The following is a 24,418-nucleotide window of genomic DNA, read 5'->3' as shown; positions in this document are numbered from 1 at the left end:
ATTTGTACAGCTTCAAATCAACTTGTAACTCCAGTCCTGGCACAAAAAAGTTCCATCTTCTCTTTTAATCAAACTGTGCCGTCTGGTTGACTAATTTACCCTGCTTTTAATCTCCTGCAGCATTACGGGATTCATTTGTCAAGGAAAAGTGCTTAAAAAATAAATTTATTAAAAGGTTCTCTAAGCGATTTTGGGTGATGGCACTTCTTGTTGACGTTCACAGAATTTTCAAACAAAACAAGGCTAGATCGCCCCTCCCTCCTCCTCCTGCCGCGGTTGGCACCGTTGGTGTGTGTTGCCGTTTGTAGACCCGGGGCTGCCTGGAGACCGCTGGTTCTTTTACAGTGTGTTCAGGGGACAGACAGCTAGCGGATAGGGAGAAGTTTGCTCTTTAACAATAAATGTTGAAGACTAAAAAATGTGACATTGCTAAGAGTATCCCGAACATTCACGGATACAGTCTTTGCATCTGTGTGGGCGTTAGGTTTACCAATGCTTTATCTAGAGCAATCTGAGATTACGCAATGTTGGTATGTATTTCAGGGAGTATTCCAGTAAAAGGTTTCAAATGTTCTAAACATCTTCGTATTTATTTTATAGAACGGGTTTTAAAATTAACAAAAAACTGAAATTTTGGAATCTGAATATTGCTTTTATTTAAATACATTAAAATTTGCAATGTAACAAAACTATTGGCATATGAAATTCAAACACCATTTAAATGAACAAAACATGGCTCACTTCATTTTTCTGGGACTAGTGTCAGTAACACTAGGTTATTTTTCTCTCTGCACCGCATCACCCCCCCCTCCCCCATTTACACTGTTCACAGACTATCTTACAATAAGAGTGCTGAATAAAAATGAGGTAAGAAATTGGTTTGAAGATTACAGATCATGCAGAACATGCTGAACAGCAACAAACTATTTTGTGGAGGAAGAAGTAACAAAAGAAAAAAAAATACATGAAAGAAATACATGTGTGCATTTAAAAATAATCAATTTACACAGCTTTGCATCTTTGGTTACAAAGTAGGTTGAATGATTTCACAGCTTCCCCCCCCCCACACACCCTCAGGAAAGACATTGGGAGAAAGAAACATGAAGTAGGGGGGGTGATGGCAATACTAATTCTCTTTTAGATAACTACCAACAGAATTGAATGTTCAAACACCATCTGCAGGCTCTCGTTAAGATTTGATGTAAACAGGCGAGGAGTCACCCATTAAGGCTCTTAATACTTTATACTATACATAAATGTACATTCATACTGGATATGGACTTGAGCTAGGAATTGGCAATCGCAGCGCAAAACTGTAGTTAGTGTTAAACCTTTGTCAGATTTTCGCTTTCACCTAACTTTTTAACAATTAAAGCATCGGGAAATATGGCCAATCTGTTGAAACACTGTAGAAGAGGAAACAAGTCACTGGGCTATGGTTAAACAGGTGTTGTGAAACTGTTCATTTATGAGAATAGCAGCCCTGTAATAAATAAAACACTTAACAGTAGAACTCAAAAGACTGATGCAAGGGTTGGATTTGATGTAAAAGTAACGGCCGCGGTGTGGCGCTCTGAAAAACACTCTCACTGCCTCTTTTTTCTTTACAACATGAAACAGCAATGCTAAAAAATACCCCTTTACCCACTCAATTATCTCATTTAAAAAAAATAATTGCTCTCTCTTCTGACAATCCCTCCCTTTTGTCCCTTATGCGGGGTGAAGCCCTCCCTTTCCAACACACACGGTTTGAGGTTTCGGGTCAGGTCGCGACCGGTCTGGCTTGGGCCGGGTCCAAGAGAAGACATCCTGTCCACGAGCTTGGACCCAGCAGTCAACCACTCCGGGAACGGTGCCAAGATGAAAACAAACACCCCGACCTTCCCTGACACTCTGTCTCTACACACACTTTCTCTGTCCAAGTCTCTCTGTCTCTCTCAATGATTGCATTAACACTGGAAAGGCCCACAGTACAGATGCATACACACACACATTCCAACATCAATTCTCTCACACACACACACACACACACACACACACACACACACACACACACACACACACACACACACACACACACACACACACACACACACACACACACACACACACACACACACACACACACACACACACACACACACACACACACACACACACACACACACACACACACACACACACACACACACACACACACACACACACACACACACACACACACACACACACACACACACACACACAAAAAAGCTGGTGGCTAAGAAGACGGTTTTCTTTTTTTTCTTCTTTTTAATTTCACATAAACTAACTGTAATAAGTTGTAGAGAAGATGCTCTTTTTTTTCTGCCTTATGCAAAGCAGGGCCGATGCGCTTCAAGCAGAGGTGACGTTGGGTTGCATTTGTTGTTGGCCAGGATCGAGCTGAGTCTGGAGCTGCTGGGGTTTGGGGTGGTGCTGGAGCTGGAGCTGGCCGTGTGACTGAGGCTGAGGCTGAACTTGAAGCGGAGGCTGGGCCTGTGGCTGAGGCTGGATGAGTCCTTGCTGGGGGGGCGTGGTGCCGGAGCTGGTGGCCGACTGCGCAGGCAGCTGGGACAGCTGCTCGCTGTTGGCCAAAGATTTCAACACCGCGTTCTCCCTCTCCAGCACAGAGTTCCTCTCAAACAGCTCCTTGATCTGCTCCTTTAAGACCTCCACCTCTTCACGCACCGCATACATCAGATGGCTTTTTACTAGGTCCTGCAGGAGACATGAAATGTGCCACAGGGTCAACAACATCAAGGACCTAAGCAGAGGCAGCAGAGTCACAGGGAGACACTGATTTATCATGTCCTAACATGCAGCAGACAAGGACATCCGAGTGGAGTTTAAAGGAGAAATCCGGTCAATTCCAACACATAGCTCTGTTTGTAAATGTGGAGTGCTGTCATTAGAGAGAAAAACAAAACCAATCGGGCCTACCCGTGTGAAGGGATTCCTTCTGAGTGAACACAGTGAATCTGACTGCAGTAGATGTGAAAGAAATGCTTGAAAGTTGTGCTAATTCAGCTGGGTTTAGTTCCGGTGTTGTAGTAGTGTAAAATACAGTATTACAGTAATACAGTAGTGTATGTATAGATCAGGGACCACGATCTATACATACATGTATATACACTTACCATGCAACTGAATCCCTACTTCATACATTTTAAATTAAAGAAAGTGAGACCATTTTTTCACTCAGGGAAAGGTATGATCCATGGTAAAATAATCTATATAATACTCACCATTGCCTGTTCAATTTTATTGTCAATGGCTGCAACATTGGTTCCAGAGGCCCTGTGAAAAAGAAAAGACAGATAAAGTCTGGTTTCCTCCCTCAGCACATTGTATTTTTATGCTATCTTGTCTTTCCCCCAACAGATGGTAAAAGCAGAAAATAAAAACAAGAATCTTTACTGGAAACACAATATGAGTTAATTTGAAACAGACAAGATATCGGTGTCCAAATAAATCAACCACCTGCCATCAGATCACCATAGTAATCTAGGACAGATGATATAAAATTACTGTTCACCACTCCTGGTCTTGTTTAGACCGGGCCACGTAGCTTACTGGATAATTGAGAGCCAACACAACAGGTCCAAGTTTGTGCAAATAAAGCATCATTGTGTGGAACTGGTGTGGTAATGTCTCCAATAACTGCCAGCAATCCCAACATTAACTCACACATGTTATCCCACCATATTTGACGACCCCCCGTTCTTTGGGAAGACTATAACAGTTGTATTTCCGGTGTGCCCAGTTACCTGCAGCGTGTCCCATGGGCGCGTGCCTGGTAGGGTCCCACGGGCTGCACGGTTGTTTGTAAGACTGACTGAGGCGGCCAAAAAGGCCACCTGCCCGCATCGGAGACTGTTATGTGGGGGTAACTGTGACCATATTTAGATTAAGGAAACATGAACCGACGGGTGGAGTTAGAGTTAAGTGACAGGAGGCGCAGAGACATCTTTGCTCCGCCCGCTTCATAGTGACTGGCACATTCTAGTTACTTATGTAACGTCTGGGGTGCGTATGGAGGCCTACTCGTGCCAATCATTAATAACATTTCACTTAATGAATCAAGTCGGAAATGGGGCAAATACCCAAGTAACGGGACCATGTCCACACTGTAAATTTTTGGCAAATTTTCTATCAGAATATCTGTTTAAATGTTAATCTATAACCTTGTAATGTTTCGAGTTAATTTCATGTTGTCAAACTAAATTGTAATTTGTTAACCGGTGAATTATTCTATAAAAATAAATGAACTTTTTCATCTATAAAAATAAATACATTTGTTTTCACCTTGGAGTCCAAACTGCTGTGAGACAAATGTTACAGAAACTTATTTTCACTTAGTTTGTCAAAACTGCTAAAAACTTAAAATTACAGTGGTGATGGATCAAATCAGTTCAAATAGCACGCAGTCAGACTTATTCCAGCGCAGTCTATAGCCAGCAGTTCCTGGTGCTAATAAAGGATGCTAATTGTTTTGTTAGATGGCCAACGCTTGTTAACTGATCATTACCGTTAAACGGCAATACTGTGTGTAGGAGAGATATTGATCGATATACCAGTATTAAGATTTTTTTTTTAACTAATTCATGATTAATTGGCCTTAAAAGAATCCAGCCTAAATGTTGTTCAACGTCAGCAACAAAGGGTGAAAAAGACTATCACCAAGTGGTAGGAAGATGTCAGCGAGTAGGTTGACTATAGACTCCTGAGAACACAATGTCCTGTTCCTCCACACCATCCAGTTGATGTATGTGATGCCAGAGGAAGCACTCAGTAGATGCCATCAGTGGGCTGTACCGGGGAAGGAATGTTCCCATACCTCTGTTACTATGAAACACTGTCACTCACATCCCCTGTCCTTCACTACTGCCTTTACAGATATGACAATGTCTCACATGAGCTACATGCATGTAAATAAGGCAATGAACATATGTTGAATACACATTCCTCAGCCCAGACAGACAGACAGGCAGACAGACACACACACACACACCAATGACTTCAAAAAAGAAGTTCCAAACAAGAATGCACATTTTAGCAGTCAGTACTCACTGATCAGCATCATTTTCTCTTCCTCATAGACTATGTTATGTCACCCCCTGCGAGTTACATAATCAAATCTAAAGAATAAAATAAATAATGAAATAAAATCAAAACAAAAAAAAGACAAAAAAAAATATGCATCAACCTCTGCCTCACCCTATACCAAATGTGTTCATGCCCAGAGGAATATCTCCCTCTGTCAAGTACAGAGCCCAGATAAACTCTGGGCTACACCCTTGCTGCTTCACCAGTGGCTTCAGACAACACAGACTAACTGTGTGTCAATCACTGCTCATGCACACGCACTGACGTCAGACATAATGCCTTCGAGTAAACCTACACAACGACTTTCTTAAGCCAAGTGGCGTGTCATCTGTATGAATTTTGAACTATCCACGTGAACGTCTACGCTGTATACAGCAGGTGTGAACATCCACACCACTTGCCGTGTTATTGCCACTTGTTGTGTTATCGCGAGATGAAAGCGACGGTTGTCACGGAAAATATCATTGTAAATCGTGATGCTGACCACCGCCACTATGGAGAGCCACCATCGTGATGCCAAGCCCGCCCCGCCCCCACGGGCCCTGGATGGGAAATTGACACCTGCATCGGTCTTAAACTAGAAAAGACACTTGCATCTAGCTTTGCGCTGTGCTGCGCAGGGTGCAAGATAGGGCCCCTTAGGTGGAAGCTACTTTTATCCCCTCTCTTTCCTTTCTCGTGAACACTACTGTGAGCATGCATCAATAAGTAAGTCTGATTTCCTGTGGGTAGAGGACGATGTAATGTAGCATTTATGAATGTTTGTTACCAACAGTAGGCTAATTCACAAGGGTGCTATTTTATGTGTGAGCTAATATCTGTTCATGTGCACTGCCACTGAGTTATATTTGTGTTTATTGAATATGTTATTCAGTTTAAATATAACCGAGAATGTAGTTTAATCTCAACAATAATGGTTAGATATATATTAGGTATTACTGTTGTCTACTGTCGTTACGCAGATTATGAAGCGTTAATTGAGTATAGACGGCACCATAGTTAAGTGAAAGTGGGTCAAGTTGTAATGCACTGACCCTACCAACAGGCGGCAGCATAGCTATGTAATACTGTCTATTTACCGAGGGCATTTACATGTACATGTCTGATCGTTTCTATGTTAACTGTTAGCCCATAGTAGTAGAAAAATATATAGTAAAATAAAAACTTGCATCTGAACAGATGAAGAGACATATTGTGCAATTGTGGTGTTGGTGGAATGGATATAACACATGCCTTTGGTGTGGGAGACAATGATTCAAATCCCACTGTGATATATGAACCATTGTGTCCCTGAGCAAGACACTTAACCCCTAGTTGCTCCAGAGGCGTGCAACCTCTGATATATAGCAATTGTAAGTCACTTTGGATAAAAGCGTCAGCAGAATTACATGTAAGGTCATCTAGTTTTAGTTTGTTTTTTAATTTGCTTTTTTCAATCAAATCTGGTCTACATCAGAAAATATTTAAAAATGCCCGTTACAATTTCCCAGAATGTAATTTAATGTAGTCAAATCTCTTTGTCCAACCAAAACCCTCCTTTCAGCTCTTTTGTCATCTCAGCTATACAGTGATGATTCATATAGTTCCTTGTCCTAGTGACAGTGAATTATCTCCCTGCGATTAAAGCACGGGGTATAAAGTATTTCTGCAGCTAGCTTCAGAGGAGGCAATAACAAGATGGACTGATAGCACAGAGATCAGAAAAGGGAGTAAAAAGAAAGGAAAACCCAAACACCTATGTGTACAGTCTGTGGAACATGTCACAGGCTAGTAGGGCGGCAGAATTGATCAAATTTTAATCACAATGACGATTTGGGCTTCCCACGATCAAATTTGTGTAATCAAGCAATTTCTTTAATGCGTCCGTTTATAGAACGCAAAGAGATTTTTGCAAAGCCAACCTACGGCTCTGTAAACCACCGTCTGATTACGTGCCCGTCAGAGTGGTTCCCTGCACCGCACAGCTTAGTTTCTAGATGTAGATAGTCACAGAGGACAGAGTAACATGAGGAAAATTCCAGAGAACAGATAGCAGTCGGTCATACGTCGGTAACCAGGTTTACCAGTTTATTAGTAAACGCAACATTTTTTCCCGTTTGTGTTGTTTTTCAGACAACAGCCGTGGCCAGTGCTAGTTAGTGTCTGTTAGCTCACAGGGCTCCAGAGTGCGACTAACATTTTTCCTAGGTCGCACCGGTGCACCTAACATCCTCGTATCCGCTGCCTTTCCACAAACGAAGCAATGCTGTTTACATCGATATGGTTTAATTTTGCGTTACATTACCCATTTCTTCTGTAAAGCTGTGGCTGTGTTTGTCTCTCTCCCTTTAGTCTCCGCGGAGCCCCGCCCCCTTTCACTCACATGGCTCCCCAGACACAGCGGTGGTCCACACTTCTGACATTTATCCACAGTTTTAATTATTATTATTAACACGGTTGTATATTGTTACGCAGGAGAGGAAAACCTGTATTTGTGCCAGTGTTTCCGCTGATAACTCCGCTATTGCGGCCGCCACGGCGAAAAACACAGAAGAAGCTATTGAATGTATAATGAATAATAGCCTGTGAGATGGAGCTTGCAGGAGCCATTCATTATGATCTCTCTCGAAGAAGAAGAAGAAGAAGAAGAAGCTTTCACAGAGATACATATCCTAGGCTTTTCTATTTTTAGATCATTTTCATTTACATGTGTTGCAACTGTATGTATGTACAACATCCAACTTCAACGTAAGAGGAATGTAGCACAATATGGATGTGAAAGCAGTTGTAAATAGCCTATAAAATTTGTTTTGGTTAAAATCAACAAATAATCGTGATATTAATCATGATTATCATTTTGGCCATGATCGTGCAGCCCTACAGGCTAGTGATGAGTTTGTAACTATAGAGACTGAAAAACATCAACAACACAATAATACTAATGTGTGAGATGGACTTTCATAAATCCCACAGTGAGGTAGTTCTGCTTTCTCAAGTCAAAGTGGGTAAAAATGAGTTTATTAAGTCATGATGGTTTGGGTGGCTACTCTTTACTTCAATAGTTACGTGGAAGCAAGGAGGAATAACAATCCCATCTAACCCATATTAGGACACCATGTGTTGCTCCAAGTACAACATCCAAGAACAACTGGCACTGGGGGCTGATTTTGGAAACCACAACATGAGTGAGTGTGTCTGGTTAATGCACCGCTCCTGACACACATGATCTTGTTTAAGCCTCTAGATGTCTTGTCGAAGCCAAGAAAAAGTTTGAGCGGCCTACTTAAAAACACAAAACATGTTAAAAGGCACAGTAAAGCCACCTTCCCTGTTTTTCCAGCGTTACAAGGCACACAGTATGTAATTGTTGATGTAAGTAAGGTTAAGGGCTGATTTGAAACAGAATGCTAATTAGGGTTTGAACTTACACAGATGATGCAACCAATATCTCTGTAAACTTCCCTTTCTACATTAGGACTGACATTCATAAGCGCTGAGTAGAGTTTGGCGTTCCTCATTCAATGTTACCTGTCAAACAGGAATGTCAATAAAAAGTCCATTAGCAGCAGAAAAGGTTACACTCAAACAGAGCAGTGAGGGTGTATAACTCAACATTGAATAGTTGTCATTCCTTGCCTCAGGCAGAACTGCTGGCATATTCAAGAGCAGTAGGCTTCCTTCAGCAACACAGTAAAAACAAAGCTAAGTCTGTTTTACCTGGCCTGAGACATGACAAGACAAGTTCAGAGCTTAAGAGGCCACGCCTTATCATATGCCCAAGGACAGGTGCACAAGTCAATACTCACCTAGACACTTGTGACACATAAATGCCTCTAATCTTAAAGCTTAAATGCTGGCCTTTATTAATCTCTAGACCTTCTTTTTCTTTCCAATTCTTGGCTTTGTAATGTACAGGGACAGTTGGCAGTAAAATCAACACCAAAAGTATAAAAAGCATGTCTTTTCCACACTCATATCAGATGTGCATATTATTTACTTTCATTGTATCCAAGACCTGACCCCATTTATGACACATATTACACAGCTGTGCATGAAGCGGGCCATCGACAGTCAGCCAGCAGAGACTAAAGGAGGAAGTGCTGAAGCAACAACTGAGCAAGCCTCCAAACTGTTCCAAGTATGGCATGACTCGGACCAAATTACAGAGTGAGAAATAGATAAGATTGTCTTACAGAGGTTTTATTTCGAAAAAGTTTACACTTTGGTACCCAGGCTACACAAACACAATTCTATAATGACTAAAATGATGACATTAGATTATGTTGTGGTCAGAAGTGAGCATGAGATAAGAAAACTAAAGCAAAAATATGTAGACACATCAATCAACACAAAATGCATGAGAACATCGTTAAGTTTTGCAGGAATTTGATCATGAAACCAAAGTATTGGAGAAACTGAGCTGATGTTAAAAAGTTAGGGATCACTAAAGTTCAGTGCTTGGACCCCTTAATCTCAGCACATGTACACTTAGCTAAAAGTAAAAGAAAAAATTGTTAAATGGGCAATTCAAAAGGTTTTATGTACTGTACGATTTTTGTTGTGAGAAACAAAAAGTAAAGCCAAGATTGAGGAAAGAAAAAAAACAGAGACAGAACAGAATGATATATTACAGAAAGTCTTATGCCAGAACCATGTGCCAAGTGAGCCACGAGGATGCCCAACACAATCTTACGCAATGCGTCGTGCATATTTTTACTTTGCAATTGGTAAGGCACGGGGCAGCCCAGATGATTTCCCTGTGAACAAACAGGAGTATAAATGTGTGTTTGTATGTCATTTTCTAAACATTGCAGGAGTGGTGCTTTTACACGGCTGACCATGTGGTCAGTGTGTTCTTTTGCCAAAATTATGCGTATATTTTATTACATTCTCGCTTTCACAACCTCTTCTATGACTTCATCTGGTTGCCTTGAACATGATCCCAATTAAATTAAAGCTTGATTTATATTTCTGCGTACAATCTACGCCGCTGCTACGTACTTAGGTACGTGGAGCCACAAACCTACGCCGGACCCTACACAAAAGCTTGACGTGCACCCCTCGAAAAATGTAATTACACGTTGCTTGGTCGTGGCTTGGTAGCGTTGCATTTCCCCCAACTCATTACCTGGTTCTCCTTTTCCATAAAGACATTAACTCGAGGTGAGGGTTAACCTTTCCTGCTACAGATGTCTGACCTTAGTCAGAAAGCACAGGGGCCGGGGCAGCCACAGCTCACTTTAACTCTAGAGTCAGTACTCGCTCCGAAGCTAATCACCGTCACTCTCTCACTTTCTCCCTCGCTCGCTTACCCTCTCCCCACACACACGCCGGCTCGACGCACACACCAACACACAAGTATAGACATCAGGCCACGTAGGCTAGGGCTGAGCTCTGCTTGGAACCTCCGCGGAATCATAAAGATCTACCGAACAGTCTCAAACAAAGCTCTAGTTATCTTTGCCTCCATGGAAACAAAAGCAGCCTTCGGCAGAACAGCTTATCCTAAAACAGCAACACTCAAAAAAAAGAAAAAAATAAAGCATGGGGCTCATAACAATCCCACTATTCGCTGCCTTCTGTTGAGAGTGGAAATCACCTTAAACTGGGCAAGTGGCGCTATCAAAGTAATATCTGAGTTTAGACAATGCCATTACAATGCTGATTTACCAGTTGGCATATGGAAACAAAGGCATTTGAGGCAGCAAAACTGAAATTCTTTCAAGTGTGTGTGTGTGTGTGTGTGTGTGTGTGTGTGTGTGTGTGTGTGTGTGTGTGTGTGTGTGTGTGTGTGTGTGTGTGTGTGTGTGTGTGTGTGTGTGTGTGTGTGTGTGTGTGCATGCAGTTCCTCTGTGACTGGTGGTGTGTCAGCTCTATATTTCTCTAAAAACAGTTTCATTTCCTGTCACTCAGATATAGTTCTAAATGCTTCCCTTTTCATTTTATAAAAGGCATCATCTAAATGTTGAAGGCCCTCTACGGTGACAGGATAACCGTTTCTGTATGTCACCCAGTGTCTGCATGAACCCCAGACCACAGTCCACATACTACAGTGTCATTTATCAATTCAACAGCTCAATGATTAATATGTGAAGTAACTGGGATTAAAAGTCATTTGACAGAAACAGTGACAAAGTGGATTGCCACGCCGTACTCAGGGTTAGGCTCATCTAAGCCCTGTGTTACAGAGAGTCTGCGCTCACATTTGAAAAAGATGATAATAAAATAGTAATGTAGTGAGTCTAATTCTGCGAGCAACATCAGTCAGGTGATAAAATAACAGTAAACAAGTCATTTTAAAATGTCTATTAGACTGCAGAACTACTTTCTGCTTTAACTTTATTCATCTCATCCGTAGTTAAAGAGCCTACATTTAGGAAAGATATTTTGGATAGCTTCTGGGTACATCCAAATAACTGATTTGACAATTGAATTTAGAGCTGAAACGATAAATTGCTAGAAAATGAATCTGTAAATATTTGATAATCAATTGGCTGCTTGTACCATTAATCAATCAAAATCTCCACCCAGTCTCTGGTGTCGTTCCCTATTTAATACCCCCACTGATTCTGTTTGAGGCCAATATTGATTCAGATATTTGAGGGTTTAAAATATCCGATATAACAATATATTGGCCGATAGGATTTTTCAAATCTAAATATACTTTGAAAATAAGATTATACATGCACATAACAAACTGTCTTAGTACTCAGATTTGTGTACACTTCTGTAGCATCTTTGTTGGGAAATGCGCAGTATGAACTGCTGGCTAGTCGGTTGCAGAGCATGAGGGAGGGCCGTGTTAGCAGCTAGGCGAGCATTATAACGTGTGTTACAAAGCGATGCGTGTTCGTCCCGGAAGTAAAGGCTGGACGACAATAGAGCGGTTTGGAGCGGTTTGTGAAAAAAATAATTTCTGGAAGATGGTAAGTCCCTTTGTGGGGGACTTTGGGCTTTATCACTTTGCAAACCTTTAATGTGCACAAAAAAGATAACACAATAAAGGAAAGGGAGAAACCCCAAAACCACAATTTGTTCACTAAATGATTAATTGCTTGAGAAACTAGATCAATTAATGATGAAAGTAACTATTTGTTGGAGCCGTAATTCAGGTAAACTTGTATAAATCTGTTTAGCCGGGGCCACAGTTGCTTACCCAAATGGATTCAAGTTGTCTCTGTACCCCAAGATCTTAGCAGTATTGCTGGTACTGAAGACAATGACAAGACATGGTGGCCAAACTCACACCCAGGCGGTAAACTAACCAGAATGTTTCGGTGACACAGACAATATATCCTGTTACAGACAGAGTGTCAAAGAAAGCACCAGAGACCGAAGTTAAAAGAGAAATGACAGAGACAGAGATGTTGTTGAGAAGTCTATTGGCCAATCCTGCGCTTGCTGCCAGGCTTTGTTTCCAAACTCCATCCATGCACATGGAGCAAAGCAAAGCAAAGCTCATTGTTACTGAACACTGCAAACATGTTGTCACACTCTCGCGGGCATGTCCAGCCTAGTACTGTACCTATCACTGTGGGCCTTTGAGTCTCTTAATCTGCTGCAAGACTGGAAGGCTTGGTAGAACGCCTTGGAGGGGTTCCTGTGCTGACCACATTCAGGAAAAGAGAGAAGAGACAGGGATAGGGAAGAGTGAAACAGTGAAAGTAGACTAAAGTTCTGATAGAAATATTTTCTTATGTAACTTCATTCCCAGCAGAAAACTCCTTTCTTTGTATCGAACAGTTAACTTGGCTAGGGAAAAGGCTCTTAGTTCCTAATAAAACATCTGGGACATTTGGTTAACGTAAAGCTAAGGGGCTGGGGGAAGGCAGTCTTGACCTAAACGCAGGAACGCATGTTCAAAGGTGCAGACAGCTTCATGAACTGTCAGGGCCTCCCTCAGGGCCCTTATATACAGTATGGTAGCCTTTATTCATGCTCTGGTTGTTTTCTCACAACTAAATCTGCCTATACATATGGTTTTCAGATGGAAAATCTAAATCCTTCTCAGTTGTTTACTGTGTTGAGAAATTACTAGTCCATTCATAAAGCTGACTTTTCATGTTATGGAATTTAGCTCTGACATTACCTCCTGTGTTCCTGGCAATTAGCTACGAGTACACTGTGTTCTATGCCAAGGGATGTATATTTGGGAAGGGGAAATCCCCCCCCACACACACACACACACACACACACACACACACACACACACACACACACACACACACACACACACACACACACACACACACACACACACACACACACACACACACACACACACACACACACACACACACACACACACACACACACACACACACACACACACTATAATCTACTCCAGGCTTGTGCCTTACACACACACACACACACAAACAGACACACACACACACAAACAGACACATACACACAGAGTCGATTTACAGCATGTGTGTGAATATTATCGCAGCCAAGGCTCTTTTCCTAGAAATCCTTGGCATAAACTCCCTTCGTCACATTACCTCATGACTAAACGCTCTAACAAACCTCCCCCTATGCCTCTGCTTAAATTTTACTTGGCGGGCAGCAGCCCTACAAAATCCTCCACGGACGCACGTTGCACACGTGTGGCAACACACACCTCCACAGCAAACCTCTCCAAAGCTTAAACTAAAACTCTTGAGCTATAACTCAGACCTATGTCCCAGCCAGCTATCAACTGAAATCACTGAGGTCAGATGACTTTGAGTCCAGCAACCTCTTCTTGAATGAGGTAAGAACCAGAGGAGTCATCATTCATTGTTTTCAGGTAGCAAGCACTCAGCTCTCAATGGCTCCCTTTGTAACTCTAAAATCTAACATGTCAATATCCATTCATGAAAGCCCCTCTTTGTAAACCAACTAGTCAAAAATGTTTAGCACTGATGACAGTGCTGTCTCCCCCATTAACCCAGAGTAGGGGGTGTGAGGAGGAGAGTAATACAAGGGAGTGATCTTCCTTTTCTTTTTCTAAACCGCTCTCTTAACGCACAAAAGCTAACCTAACACAGAAACAATGCTTGCACATGCTCAGGCTTCGCCCAATACTGCCAGAAAAAGCCAATGTATGACCTGGCAGCGGACTAAAATAACCTTTTGGGTGCATTTTTGCTGGTTGATGTAACACATCTAGCTGGAGCATGTCACATGGATTTTCTTTCAATGTGCAAATCACTGGCCACATCAAAGGTTAAGTTAAATGGTGGTGAACCTCTTTATAACCTGGCCAACTCATTAAGCACAAGAGATTAGATTGTAGATTTTTATTTTATTTGTTTTGTTTTGGTTTTGGGGGGGGGGGGGGCAACATAGTGTACGCTACCATTTCAAGGCTAACGTTCTCGCTAATCCGGTTCGCAATCCTCCAGGTCTGGATAGGCAGGCGACTAAACGGCACTGCCAGGAATTAACGTTGTGACAACAGCGGCACGTTTCTGTCGTCTACCACACATAGCTACTGCAGAATTAAACCCTCCGAACCCATCAAGGCTGTGGTTGTGTTTCAATTTTTATGTTGAAATGTGGTTTGAAATGAAGTAAGTAAGTAATAATAATTACAAGCAACGAAACTGTTCAGTATTTTTTAATGTTGAAGTTACTTGTATTTTTGTACAATTGTAATGTTCCAATATATAATGTACAACTCTTTCTCCATTAAGCTGCTTTAAGTGTGGTCAGAAAAGTGGAGATCTATATAGTGTGACAGAAAACAGTAAAATAGAAAGTGTACTTGTGCTACATTGAGGGGGTTAAAGAACAAAACCAGACAACACATAAATGGGCTGCTTCAGTGACACACCCACACCTCCGCACAAACCAACAGCAAATCCCTGGATTGCCTTTTTGGTCTGAATGGCCCTAACTGGTAGTCAGAGGAGTGAAAAGGGGGAGGTTAAAATATGGTGTTGAAAGCTCTCACTGTGGGTGCTCATAAGGCTTCAAGTTCTCCATCTATACATCCATCTACCACAGACCAAAAATAGGTCACAACTATTTAGATTCCAGCTGCCCTACGGGAGTTTCTTTCAGCTAGTTTTGGGTTGAAGACAAGGGAGACAGAATTCAGGGAGTACCCAGAGCCATTGTATAATTACAGCATGGCCAGAGGAGATTGGGAGTTGGATGCTAACATCCTTCGAGCATAGTTAGTCAGAGAACACACAGGAACGTTGTCCCCGTGATAACTGCAGGTACATAGTTCAACTTTTTGATCCTGGACCCTAGTTCCCCCCAAAAAGTCCATTTTTACAGGGTATTTACAAGGTACTTTTCAAGAACTATCATTGTAGAAACCGGTCACATAAGCTGCTTTATTGCGTGCAGTAAGGCTACATGCTAGAACTGTTTGTAGAATCAAAACCAGGATTTTTTTTATATATTGAAAAACGGTTTTGATGCCAACTTCCAAAACTAAAAAAATAGAGAGATAATGAGTAAAACTGTGAGCAACACAGGAAGTGAGATATTAAACTGACACTTAAAGCTTATTTGCTATGGAAAACTGCATGCATTTTACATATCAAAGTGTGTTTACAGGTGTTGGGAGGTACTACTTCATGTATAAACAGTTGTATAAAGTCTTTTGTAGCTCCAGAGGGAGCTGCGTAAATCTGATAAATTCCCTTAAGTGATGTCACTCGAGGACCTACATTTTAAGTACATATTTACAAGAAAAGGACAGTACCAGACAGTAACAACCTCCAAGAGTTTTCCGAAATCGTTAAATAGTTGATCAAAAGAGGAATCTGAAGACATACATTTGCAACTACAGTAAAATAATTTTCAATAAATAAGTGATAAAAAATGAATATACCATGAAAATAATAATTATGCCCAGCTGCTAAAAAACCAGAAGTACAAAACAGCTGATAAGTGAGTCTTGGTAATCCTTCAAGTGACTTAAGTACCACTTTCCCAAAAACAAGATAACAAGCATATTCTGAGCTAAGCTTATCTGCACCACAGTACAGCACATCCCCAGTTAAACAAGCCATTAAAACCTTGGACTGAGTAGGTGACGCTCTTCTGATTGTCAGAACAATGGAGGGCCTCCATACCTGGGGTGTGGTGGGGGTGATGGCTGAAGCAAAGCCTACATACAGACTAGTAATGTCGGCCGAACCAGAACAATACAGTCTTTTTTTGAAAATAGCTCTAAGGCTGAGAGAAGGAAGGGGTCCCATGAACAACTTGACTTGTGTACACAGAAACATATAAAATACACAGTCAGTTCATGTCAGGAGCAGATGATTCATTATTACACTATTGCTAAATACACTCTATAGGGTCTATATTGCCACTTTATAGGGTCTAATACAACAGTCCTGCAACAAATCCTTCTTTAACTGAAAATGTAATATTCCGTTTTTGTTGAAACAGTTTTAAAGATGTACTTTTGTGGCCATCTATGGGGCTGTAGTTTGTGACGCTGTTGAATTGTACTGCATTATACTGAGAGGTAGAAGATGTCAAATAAAAAATGTGTGTACTTCTACCTCTGTGAGGCACTCTGGATAAAATGTGCCCACCAAATGTCATATGATATGAGCAGAGAGCCCCAGTGCGGAAGCGGGATAGAGCTAAGGAATATTAAATGAATAGAAGGTGGAGAGCAGTGTAACGGACTCTGACTAAAAAACAGGATACAGCAGTAAACCAGAGGTCACAGAGGGGAGGGAAGACCATGTGGTACATGTTGTCTCTCTGTGTCACTCTCTAACTACACCCACACTTCCACCATGACTAAAAGTGAGTAAGCTGTTAATGTCAATGGTGAATTTGTCCAAAAGTGCCTCAATTCCTCAGTGAGTGGTCCCCACCTCCATGGCTACTTCTGCACAAAAACATAAGCGCACACACAGAGTCAACCCATCCCCTTTTACAGACACACCCCTCTCCCACCCACTCAGACACGCTCTCAATTCATTTTGGCAATAACTGCTCTACTATATCCCTCCCCTCTACTACCTCCTAGTATAAGTCTAATTTTACATAAGCTCCCATTACGCGTGGATAATAAACCATACCTCCCCAGCATGAGTGCAATTACACACAGACTAAAGAGGCAAAAGGCTACATTGTTACAGATGATCCCGCAAAACAGAAGCAACCCCTCCATGAGTGCATCAAAGAAATGATGACAGTCCACCAATGTTACTTTACATCTTCAGCTGTAGAAGACACCTGGGAAACATAACGCTGAGCCAATCATATTCCAAGTATGATGAAAGCCTCTGAAATCTGTAGGTCTATATCTCTACTGTTTTGCTTTAATTACGTGCAGGCGAAACTACATGGTGGAAGAAGATAGGGACAAAACATTAGAGCCCACCAAATGGTCAAGATAGGTTTTTTAAGTGCAAGTTGTGGAAAGTCTACAACATGCAGTAAAACTGTATGCATGTACATCTCATATCTGTCTGTTGCGCAGATTATGATATTAGCTTCTGAAGTTGTCCATTTGAGGAGAAATTGAAAGTGCTATTGTTGTGTGGTGTGTGGGGCAATAAGAGACAAAATAAACAGTGAAATGGAAATATATGAATTAAGCAAGAGGGGGGGGGCGGGGGGGGGGGGGGGGGGGGGGGGGGGGGGGGGGGGGGGGGGGGGGGGGGGGGGGGGGGGGGGGGGGGGGGGGGGGGGGGGGGGGGAGCAGGGCAGAGGGAGGTGTATCAAGCATAGCTAAATTGCCTGGTGAAGTGAGGCACAAAAAGTTTCACTCTGCAGCTTCCTCCACCTCTTTTGAACACACCGCAGTTGCTGCTGCAAATGACAGTCATTCGGCACTTCTTCATCTGTACACGAACAACTGCCATGCCATGTCTGTCAGTCAATCAGTGGGGGAGGTAGATGCAGAGCAACAAATCGCACTGATGCTGCACACCAGTGTTAAAAAACAAACTAACTAACTTGGCTCTGAGTGACTGGTTCAACATGCCCACAGCTATTACGGGGGTGTTTGTGGGTTTAACCATGTCCTAAGGCGTAAACGGAGTATACAGTACTTTAGCACGCACTGTATTTCAACAGAAGCGGGCCACAACGTGACAACAAGCACAGTTGGTTGACACTCCCCACTGTCAGGTCTCTTATCGGCAGAATAGGGGCACAGTGGAAAGACTACTGCTCAATGTCTGATAGGGCTTAGCTGTCGTAAGAGGCTCCTGCTCTTATCAGCCTGGGAGCTGGGTCCTCTCACAGGCAATACATAGGTACACCAAAAACACACTGTCTGAAGGCAGATGCATTGTCATAAACTTAAATGACGTTTTAGATGGCTGGCTTAAAATAATATCTAAAGCAAGTTGGCCTGTTAACAAATCAACCAGATTACAGATTGTGAGGGGAGAATGTGGATTTGAAAAAGTTTAAATTGACGTACTCTCCCATTGTCTAAACCAAAACACTTCTAACAGTGAGGCAGGAGAGTTGAAGGGTGGGCGGGGAGAGAGAGACATGGGGCAAAGACACTGTGTGAGGTGTTCTAAAAACACTGTATTTGAATCACACAGACATGACACACTTATTTTTAGATTCAGTGTGACTTAAACTTGATGTGATTATCTCCCATAAGTCTAATGTCCACAAATCGGTTTTAAATTAGAGAAAAGATACCGGCAGAACTCGCCTGGAAATCATCAAAAAGTTATCTAGTGATAGTCGTCTGTACATCCGAGGAACACTACAAACAGGACCTGCTAATAGCTAATGCAACATACTTTTATTGGTGCCAATTAGGCAAAATGTAAAGAAATACAGGCTTAAAAAAAAAGGCACTCAAGTTGCTGTTAAGCTGTAACTTACTGAATCAATGCTAACATTATACTGCCCGTTTCTATTCACCACTTGAGGATGATAATCTCTTGAAGACAGACAAAGAATAACAATAGGTGTAGCACAATCCATTAATCCATTGTGTAAAGCCACTTAACAACAGAGGTTTGTTTGGGCGATGGCACAGAAAAGAAAGCTGTGTTCAGAGACTGTTAAACTTCCCCTTAGTGCACGGCATACTCAAAACAGTAACTTCAAAACAATGTTTAAGGAAATTGTCCGCCCATGTGAAGACAAAAAAAACGTGCCAGTGTTCTAGAGTCTGCACTCCCTGTCTGGTCTGCATTCTGATATACCTCTACGACTGGGAATGGATTTTAGGCACTTTTTCATGTGTGCCATCTACTAAAAGTGAAACAAAGAACTAAAACTCAGGTATTAAGAGAAAGATTTCTCTAACTAACTAACTCTGATTACACTTTCTTTTGGAAAGTGTAATCACTCCTAAAAAAAAAAATGTAGTCATATGTTGCAGCTTACTATGTGACATACTAACTTAATTATCCCATAAGAGTAACACCACATTTCAATTCTCCAACCTCTCTACCATGTCTGCTGTGGGTTCTATTTATCTGTAGGAATTTTTAGATTTAGTTTGAGATACACAATTGTCTGTGCAACCTACAAGTATCATTCAGCAACATAATATCTACAGTACCAAGCTAAAACAGTAATTTTAGCCAACAATGTAAAGTCCCCTGTAAACACATTCCCAACGAGAGGGTTGTGAATGGAAACCGTGATATAAACGTGGCAACACTAAATCAGACACACTTCACTATGTTTGTATTAGACAGTCTTTTCCGGAGCAGTAACTAACTTATTGAAAGATCAGTCCATCAGAACTTTTAGCAAGTGGCCAGGAGTAGCCTGAGGCTAATAGAAACTTTCTACACAGTGACAACTGGCAGTACATTGTTGATGTTTGCAGCCAAGGCCATCAACTCAGACATTGTCCTGGAGGGTGATAACTTAAGTGGGAGGTTGGAGACACTAGACCTGCAGCAAAATGCTTCCACACACACACACACACACACACACACACACACACACACACACTACGCACAATGCACACCCTTACGCACAATGAGTCACAGTATTACATGAGTCATGTGCATGTTTAACAAGTTGTTGCCTGTGCATTGGAAGCTATGGATGTTTACCTCAAGTGTGCTACAAAGAGATACATTAAATTTCCTTCCTGTGTGCCACTTCTCTTTTTCTTCTATGCATTCCTCTCCCTCCATACCTCCTTAAAAAACCAAAGGGGGAAACCAAACTACATGGCAAACTAAATGACAAACACTAAAACACTCACTGCCTTTGATATGGCTTTCAACATTTTTATGATCAAACAAAGCCTTTCTTACTGTACACTGAAATAGGCACAGTTAGGCCTTACAATATCTGTGTGATTGTGCAAATTGTGTGTATTATGGATGAACCATAACCTAGATGAGGATTTTTTTATAAGATCTAGAGACTGTTACCTGTCCATATCTCCGTCATCAGGTATGTGGATTCCAAACAGGCTGTTGACAGTGGGAGTGGCGAGCTGCAGGCTCTCAGGCATGAGGGACCTCACTGGTTCCTTACCAGAGACAACAGGAGACTGTGCATTGACAAGACCCTCTAACTTCCCTCCAACACCACCCTCTTTATGTCCAAATCCAGTTGCTGGGAGGCCCTGCATCCCCAAAGCCACTAGAGTCCTGCTGTGGGGTATCTGACCTGGAGGCAAACTGGAGGTCGTCGCATTTGGCATGGCTGCACTGGAGGCACTGGACACAGCAGTGATCACAGTGGCGCTCACTGCGATGGCAGGCACATTTTGTACACCGGAGGATGTAGAGAGGATGCCGTGGGGTTGAGGCTGTCCAGTGGCTGTATACTGACTCACTGCCTGCGGATGCAAAGCAGATCCACCAACCAGCATGGAGCCTCCTACACCTCCCATTCCTCCTGTCTGCTGCTGCAAGAGGCCTGGAGCTGGCTGTCCGGTAGGCACAGACCCTCCTCCTGCTCCTACAACATCTCCAACCTGACTGGGCACGGAAGCCCCTCCAGAGGATGGAAGCAAAACCGAAGTGTGTCCTTGTCCCACAGGCTGTAGCCCCGCTGAGAGGCTGGACACTGGAAGGGTCTGGCCAGTGGATACTCCTGACTGCATGGAGGTGGGCTGTTGCTGCTGATAGTACTCTGTCTGGTTCTGTAGCAATCCAGAAGACACGCTGTTCAGCTGGTGGCCAATAGGAACCGGCTGTTGCTGCTGCAGGGGAGGGTAAGCAATGGGCTGAGCTGAAAGAGGCATTATGGGGGACTTCTGCATGTGGATAACAGATTGAGGCAGGCCGTTTTGTCCGAGAGGCAGCACGCTCTGGGGAGCAGAAGGCTGGAGACTTCCCACTGTTGGCTTGATGCTGGAGAAAGCACTCTGTGTGGCGCTGTAGTTAGGATGGTGGATCTGCTGCTGCTGCTGCTGCTGCGGTGGCGGCATCTCCACCAAATGCATGCGGGACGAAGAGAGAGAAGCATCCGCCACAGAGCCCAAGCCCTGACCTGAGTGTGTTGCCGGGGTAACCACAGATCCTCCTGTATGCCCAAGCCCACTGTCTCTGTCTGCAGCAGGGTCCAGTGTTGTTGCACTGGCATGCCTAATGCTATCCCCAGTTCTACTAACAGCAGAGCCCTCAGAGTCTTTCTCATAAAACTCCGTACATGTCCACCTGCCTCTTCGAAAGGGTTCTCCAGTACCATGATCGAGTTTAATGACCCTGAAGCGTGAAGTGCAACTCACCGTGGAGGTGGCAGGAGGAGGAGCTGGACTGGTCACTGCAGCAGGTTGGGATGTGTTTACTGGACCGCTGGCTGCTGGAGCAGGCTGTTGCTGCATTGCCCCAGGCTGAGTGAAGAGGGACACACCGGTAGTAGCGCCGAGCCCCGGAGGCTGCGGACCACCTTGAGTTGAGCCCGACACTCCCACCTTTCGAAACTCCCCCATGATATTGCCTGACATGGCAGACACCTGACCGCCTTGAGGTATGTGTGATGGTGCCATAACAATGATTGCCTCTGACTCCCCGACATTATTCAGGGCTTCTTCAGATACATTAATTTCACATGCAGGCTCGTACTCAGCCCTTGACATGTCGTATATCTCTGACGAGACATCTTCAGTCCGTGACTCGTCTGGATCGTCCAGACTCTCCGTGTCGTCGGCGGCACCTATACCCGCCACCTGGGCCTGAGTCACACTCGTGATCTGAAAACAGCTCTTTTTCTTGGCCGGCATTTTCGACATATTGCCAGCCTGATCAAGCTCATCAACCAAGTCCCGTGTGGCTAAGTTTCTCCTCCCTTAGAAAGAGACGAGCTGGTTGCAGCTTCTTAAAGCGAAGATCATACTAAACAGGACGATTACATATATTTTACTTAGCCAAGCTAACTGTAATCAAGGTGAATATACGCCATCCCTCTTCCACTCTCGATCTCCTGTTGCGTTTCATGAGCTCATAACGCAACGCCACACTTCGTGTCGTCTTGTCCAGCAATGCGGCTTTAGATACCAGCAGCAGCCTGTAGGATTACTGATCCGGAGCTTTCTGTCAGTCCGGACCGGCCTGCTAATGTCGCGGTTGTACAGTTGCCCAAACGGCCGTTGTCGCAGAGTGTGTTGCCCAGCTGCAGGACCCACTTCAGGCTGAGGAGGGCCCACAGCCCTCCACTCACCGAGCAAGCTAGCAAGTCAAGCCAACTGGCTGCTGCACACTCCCCCTACGTCGGAACAAGTATACAAGACATCTTCCTGAAAACAGTCCTTTGTGTCCACTCACCACATAAGCTTATGTCATTCGGGGGCGACACTTACTTCGTAGCTAACCGCGGTCGAGTGAGGAAATGCTCTTAATTGTTTACGCTTTAACACAAATGAGACTCTAAACAGCGCCTACAGTTACCTCCCTCACTCAGTTACTCTTGACAAGATGGCTATGTTGTATGCAACCGCGCTGCATCGTGGGTAGGTAGTGTGCGCAAGGATGTTTACGTACCAGGCATTTGAGAATCCCCCTTCATGCTGCCTTCATGACACCGTCGGAAAAGTACAACTTCGCTCAGGTATTCAGAATACAATTGAGAAAACGAAAATGTTCTGAATGGAGATTCTGTCCTTTGACACCACCACTAGTAGTCCCAAATACATTTTCATCACAACCAATCTCTATATAGTCTTAGTCATGTCGATAATTTAGTTTAGTTTATTTTAATTCATTTTAATGTAGTGTCTCTCTAGCTGAAAGTGCATGGCCTGTTGTGGGGAGGGGGGGCTCTGATGTAAAAAGAGCTGGTGGTGCTGCAAAAAGAAAAAGTTTATTAATTGAGCAGTAAACAAAAAATGAATCCCCAACTATTCTGATGACTGAATAAATAAAAAAAACATGTTACCTTTGATTCTGGGAAATTGTGATGGGCATTTCATGTATGCAATCTCACTTTTATCTGACATCTAAACAGAATGATTAATCACTTATTCAAAAACATTATCTGCAGATAATGGCGTAATAAAACAAGCGCTGGGCCCTTGTCAATTCCCCCAAACCTCCCCCTTTCAGTGTCTTTTTATGCTGGAATAGTACATGACTCAACATTGGCTTTGTGGGGATTTGATTAACACCATTTATTTAAGAATACCACGAGGAAACGTAAAAGGTTCTTTGACGCACCAAAGTTGCGTCAAAGAACACTTTATTTTAGTTATGGACCCTCTTAAAGACAGGATCCTGAGATCAGGTTACATAGCTGAACTCATCTTAAGGTCCTTATCAATTATGTATAATTTATCCTTAATTGATCATGTTTGAGAACCAATTTTTCAATCAATTAGATGTAGCAGCAGTCGTGGCAACTAGTAATGAAAATAGTAATGGTTTTTCTAATGATCAAGTATGTGTCACTTGTGTGAATAATGGATGTACTTGAGAATTGCCCATTCTCTTTTGACTTTGAGTTGTCAATAATGCATGTTTGTATAAACATTAAGGACAAGCACTGAGCCGTATTGCATTTCCCCTGCAAATGTAAAAGTCAGCCATTATTGGAAAACACTTGAAGGCATCAGCTTTCCCTCTCTCTCTCTCTCTCTCTCTCTCTCTCTCTCTCTCTCTCTCTCTCTCTCTCTCTCTGGGTATTTGCATGCTGCAGTGTTATTCCAGTTGATATTATCAGAGTTCTCTTACAGAAGCATTACCATAGGTTGTACAGTATTCTCGTAAAAATAGATCACAGGATCCTATAGTTCTTGTTTTGTGAGGGTGCTTTGTTAAAAATGACTTGTGTGAACTTTCCCCTGCACCTTTATAGAGTCAAAGATCACTACTGTAGGGTTATAGTACAACTTAGCAACAATCCCACAGCTTGTATTACCTGTTAGAGTTTACATGTGGTGAGAAAGGAAAGTTTT

General features: G+C 42.8%; 1 protein-coding gene across 2 annotated transcripts; it reads right to left on the bottom strand.

The window, feature by feature from the left end:
* Positions 1 to 639: 639 nt before the first annotated feature.
* Positions 640 to 22,996, bottom strand: LOC117953753 (TSC22 domain family protein 2-like). 2 transcript variants are annotated; one of them, XM_034887033.1, is made up of 4 exons: positions 20,451 to 22,996; positions 12,632 to 12,706; positions 3,267 to 3,318; positions 640 to 2,739 (listed from the first exon to the last, which is right to left on the bottom strand). In XM_034887033.1, the coding sequence occupies exons 1-4, from the start codon at positions 22,259 to 22,261 to the stop codon at positions 2,377 to 2,379; spliced, it is 2,301 nt and encodes a 766-aa protein (XP_034742924.1). In that variant the 5' UTR covers positions 22,262 to 22,996; the 3' UTR covers positions 640 to 2,376. The 2 variants fall into 2 exon arrangements, with proteins under 2 accessions (XP_034742924.1, XP_034742925.1); XM_034887034.1 differs by lacking the exon at positions 12,632 to 12,706 and having other exon boundaries at positions 20,451 to 22,994.
* Between the last annotated feature and the right edge of the window lie 1,422 nt (positions 22,997 to 24,418).

The sequence above is a fragment of the Etheostoma cragini genome, chromosome 12 (genome assembly GCF_013103735.1).
Source record: "Etheostoma cragini isolate CJK2018 chromosome 12, CSU_Ecrag_1.0, whole genome shotgun sequence".
Taxonomy (NCBI): domain Eukaryota; kingdom Metazoa; phylum Chordata; class Actinopteri; order Perciformes; family Percidae; genus Etheostoma; species Etheostoma cragini.
Note: the sequence above shows the minus strand (reverse complement) of the source record. Positions and strands in the feature narration are given on the sequence as shown.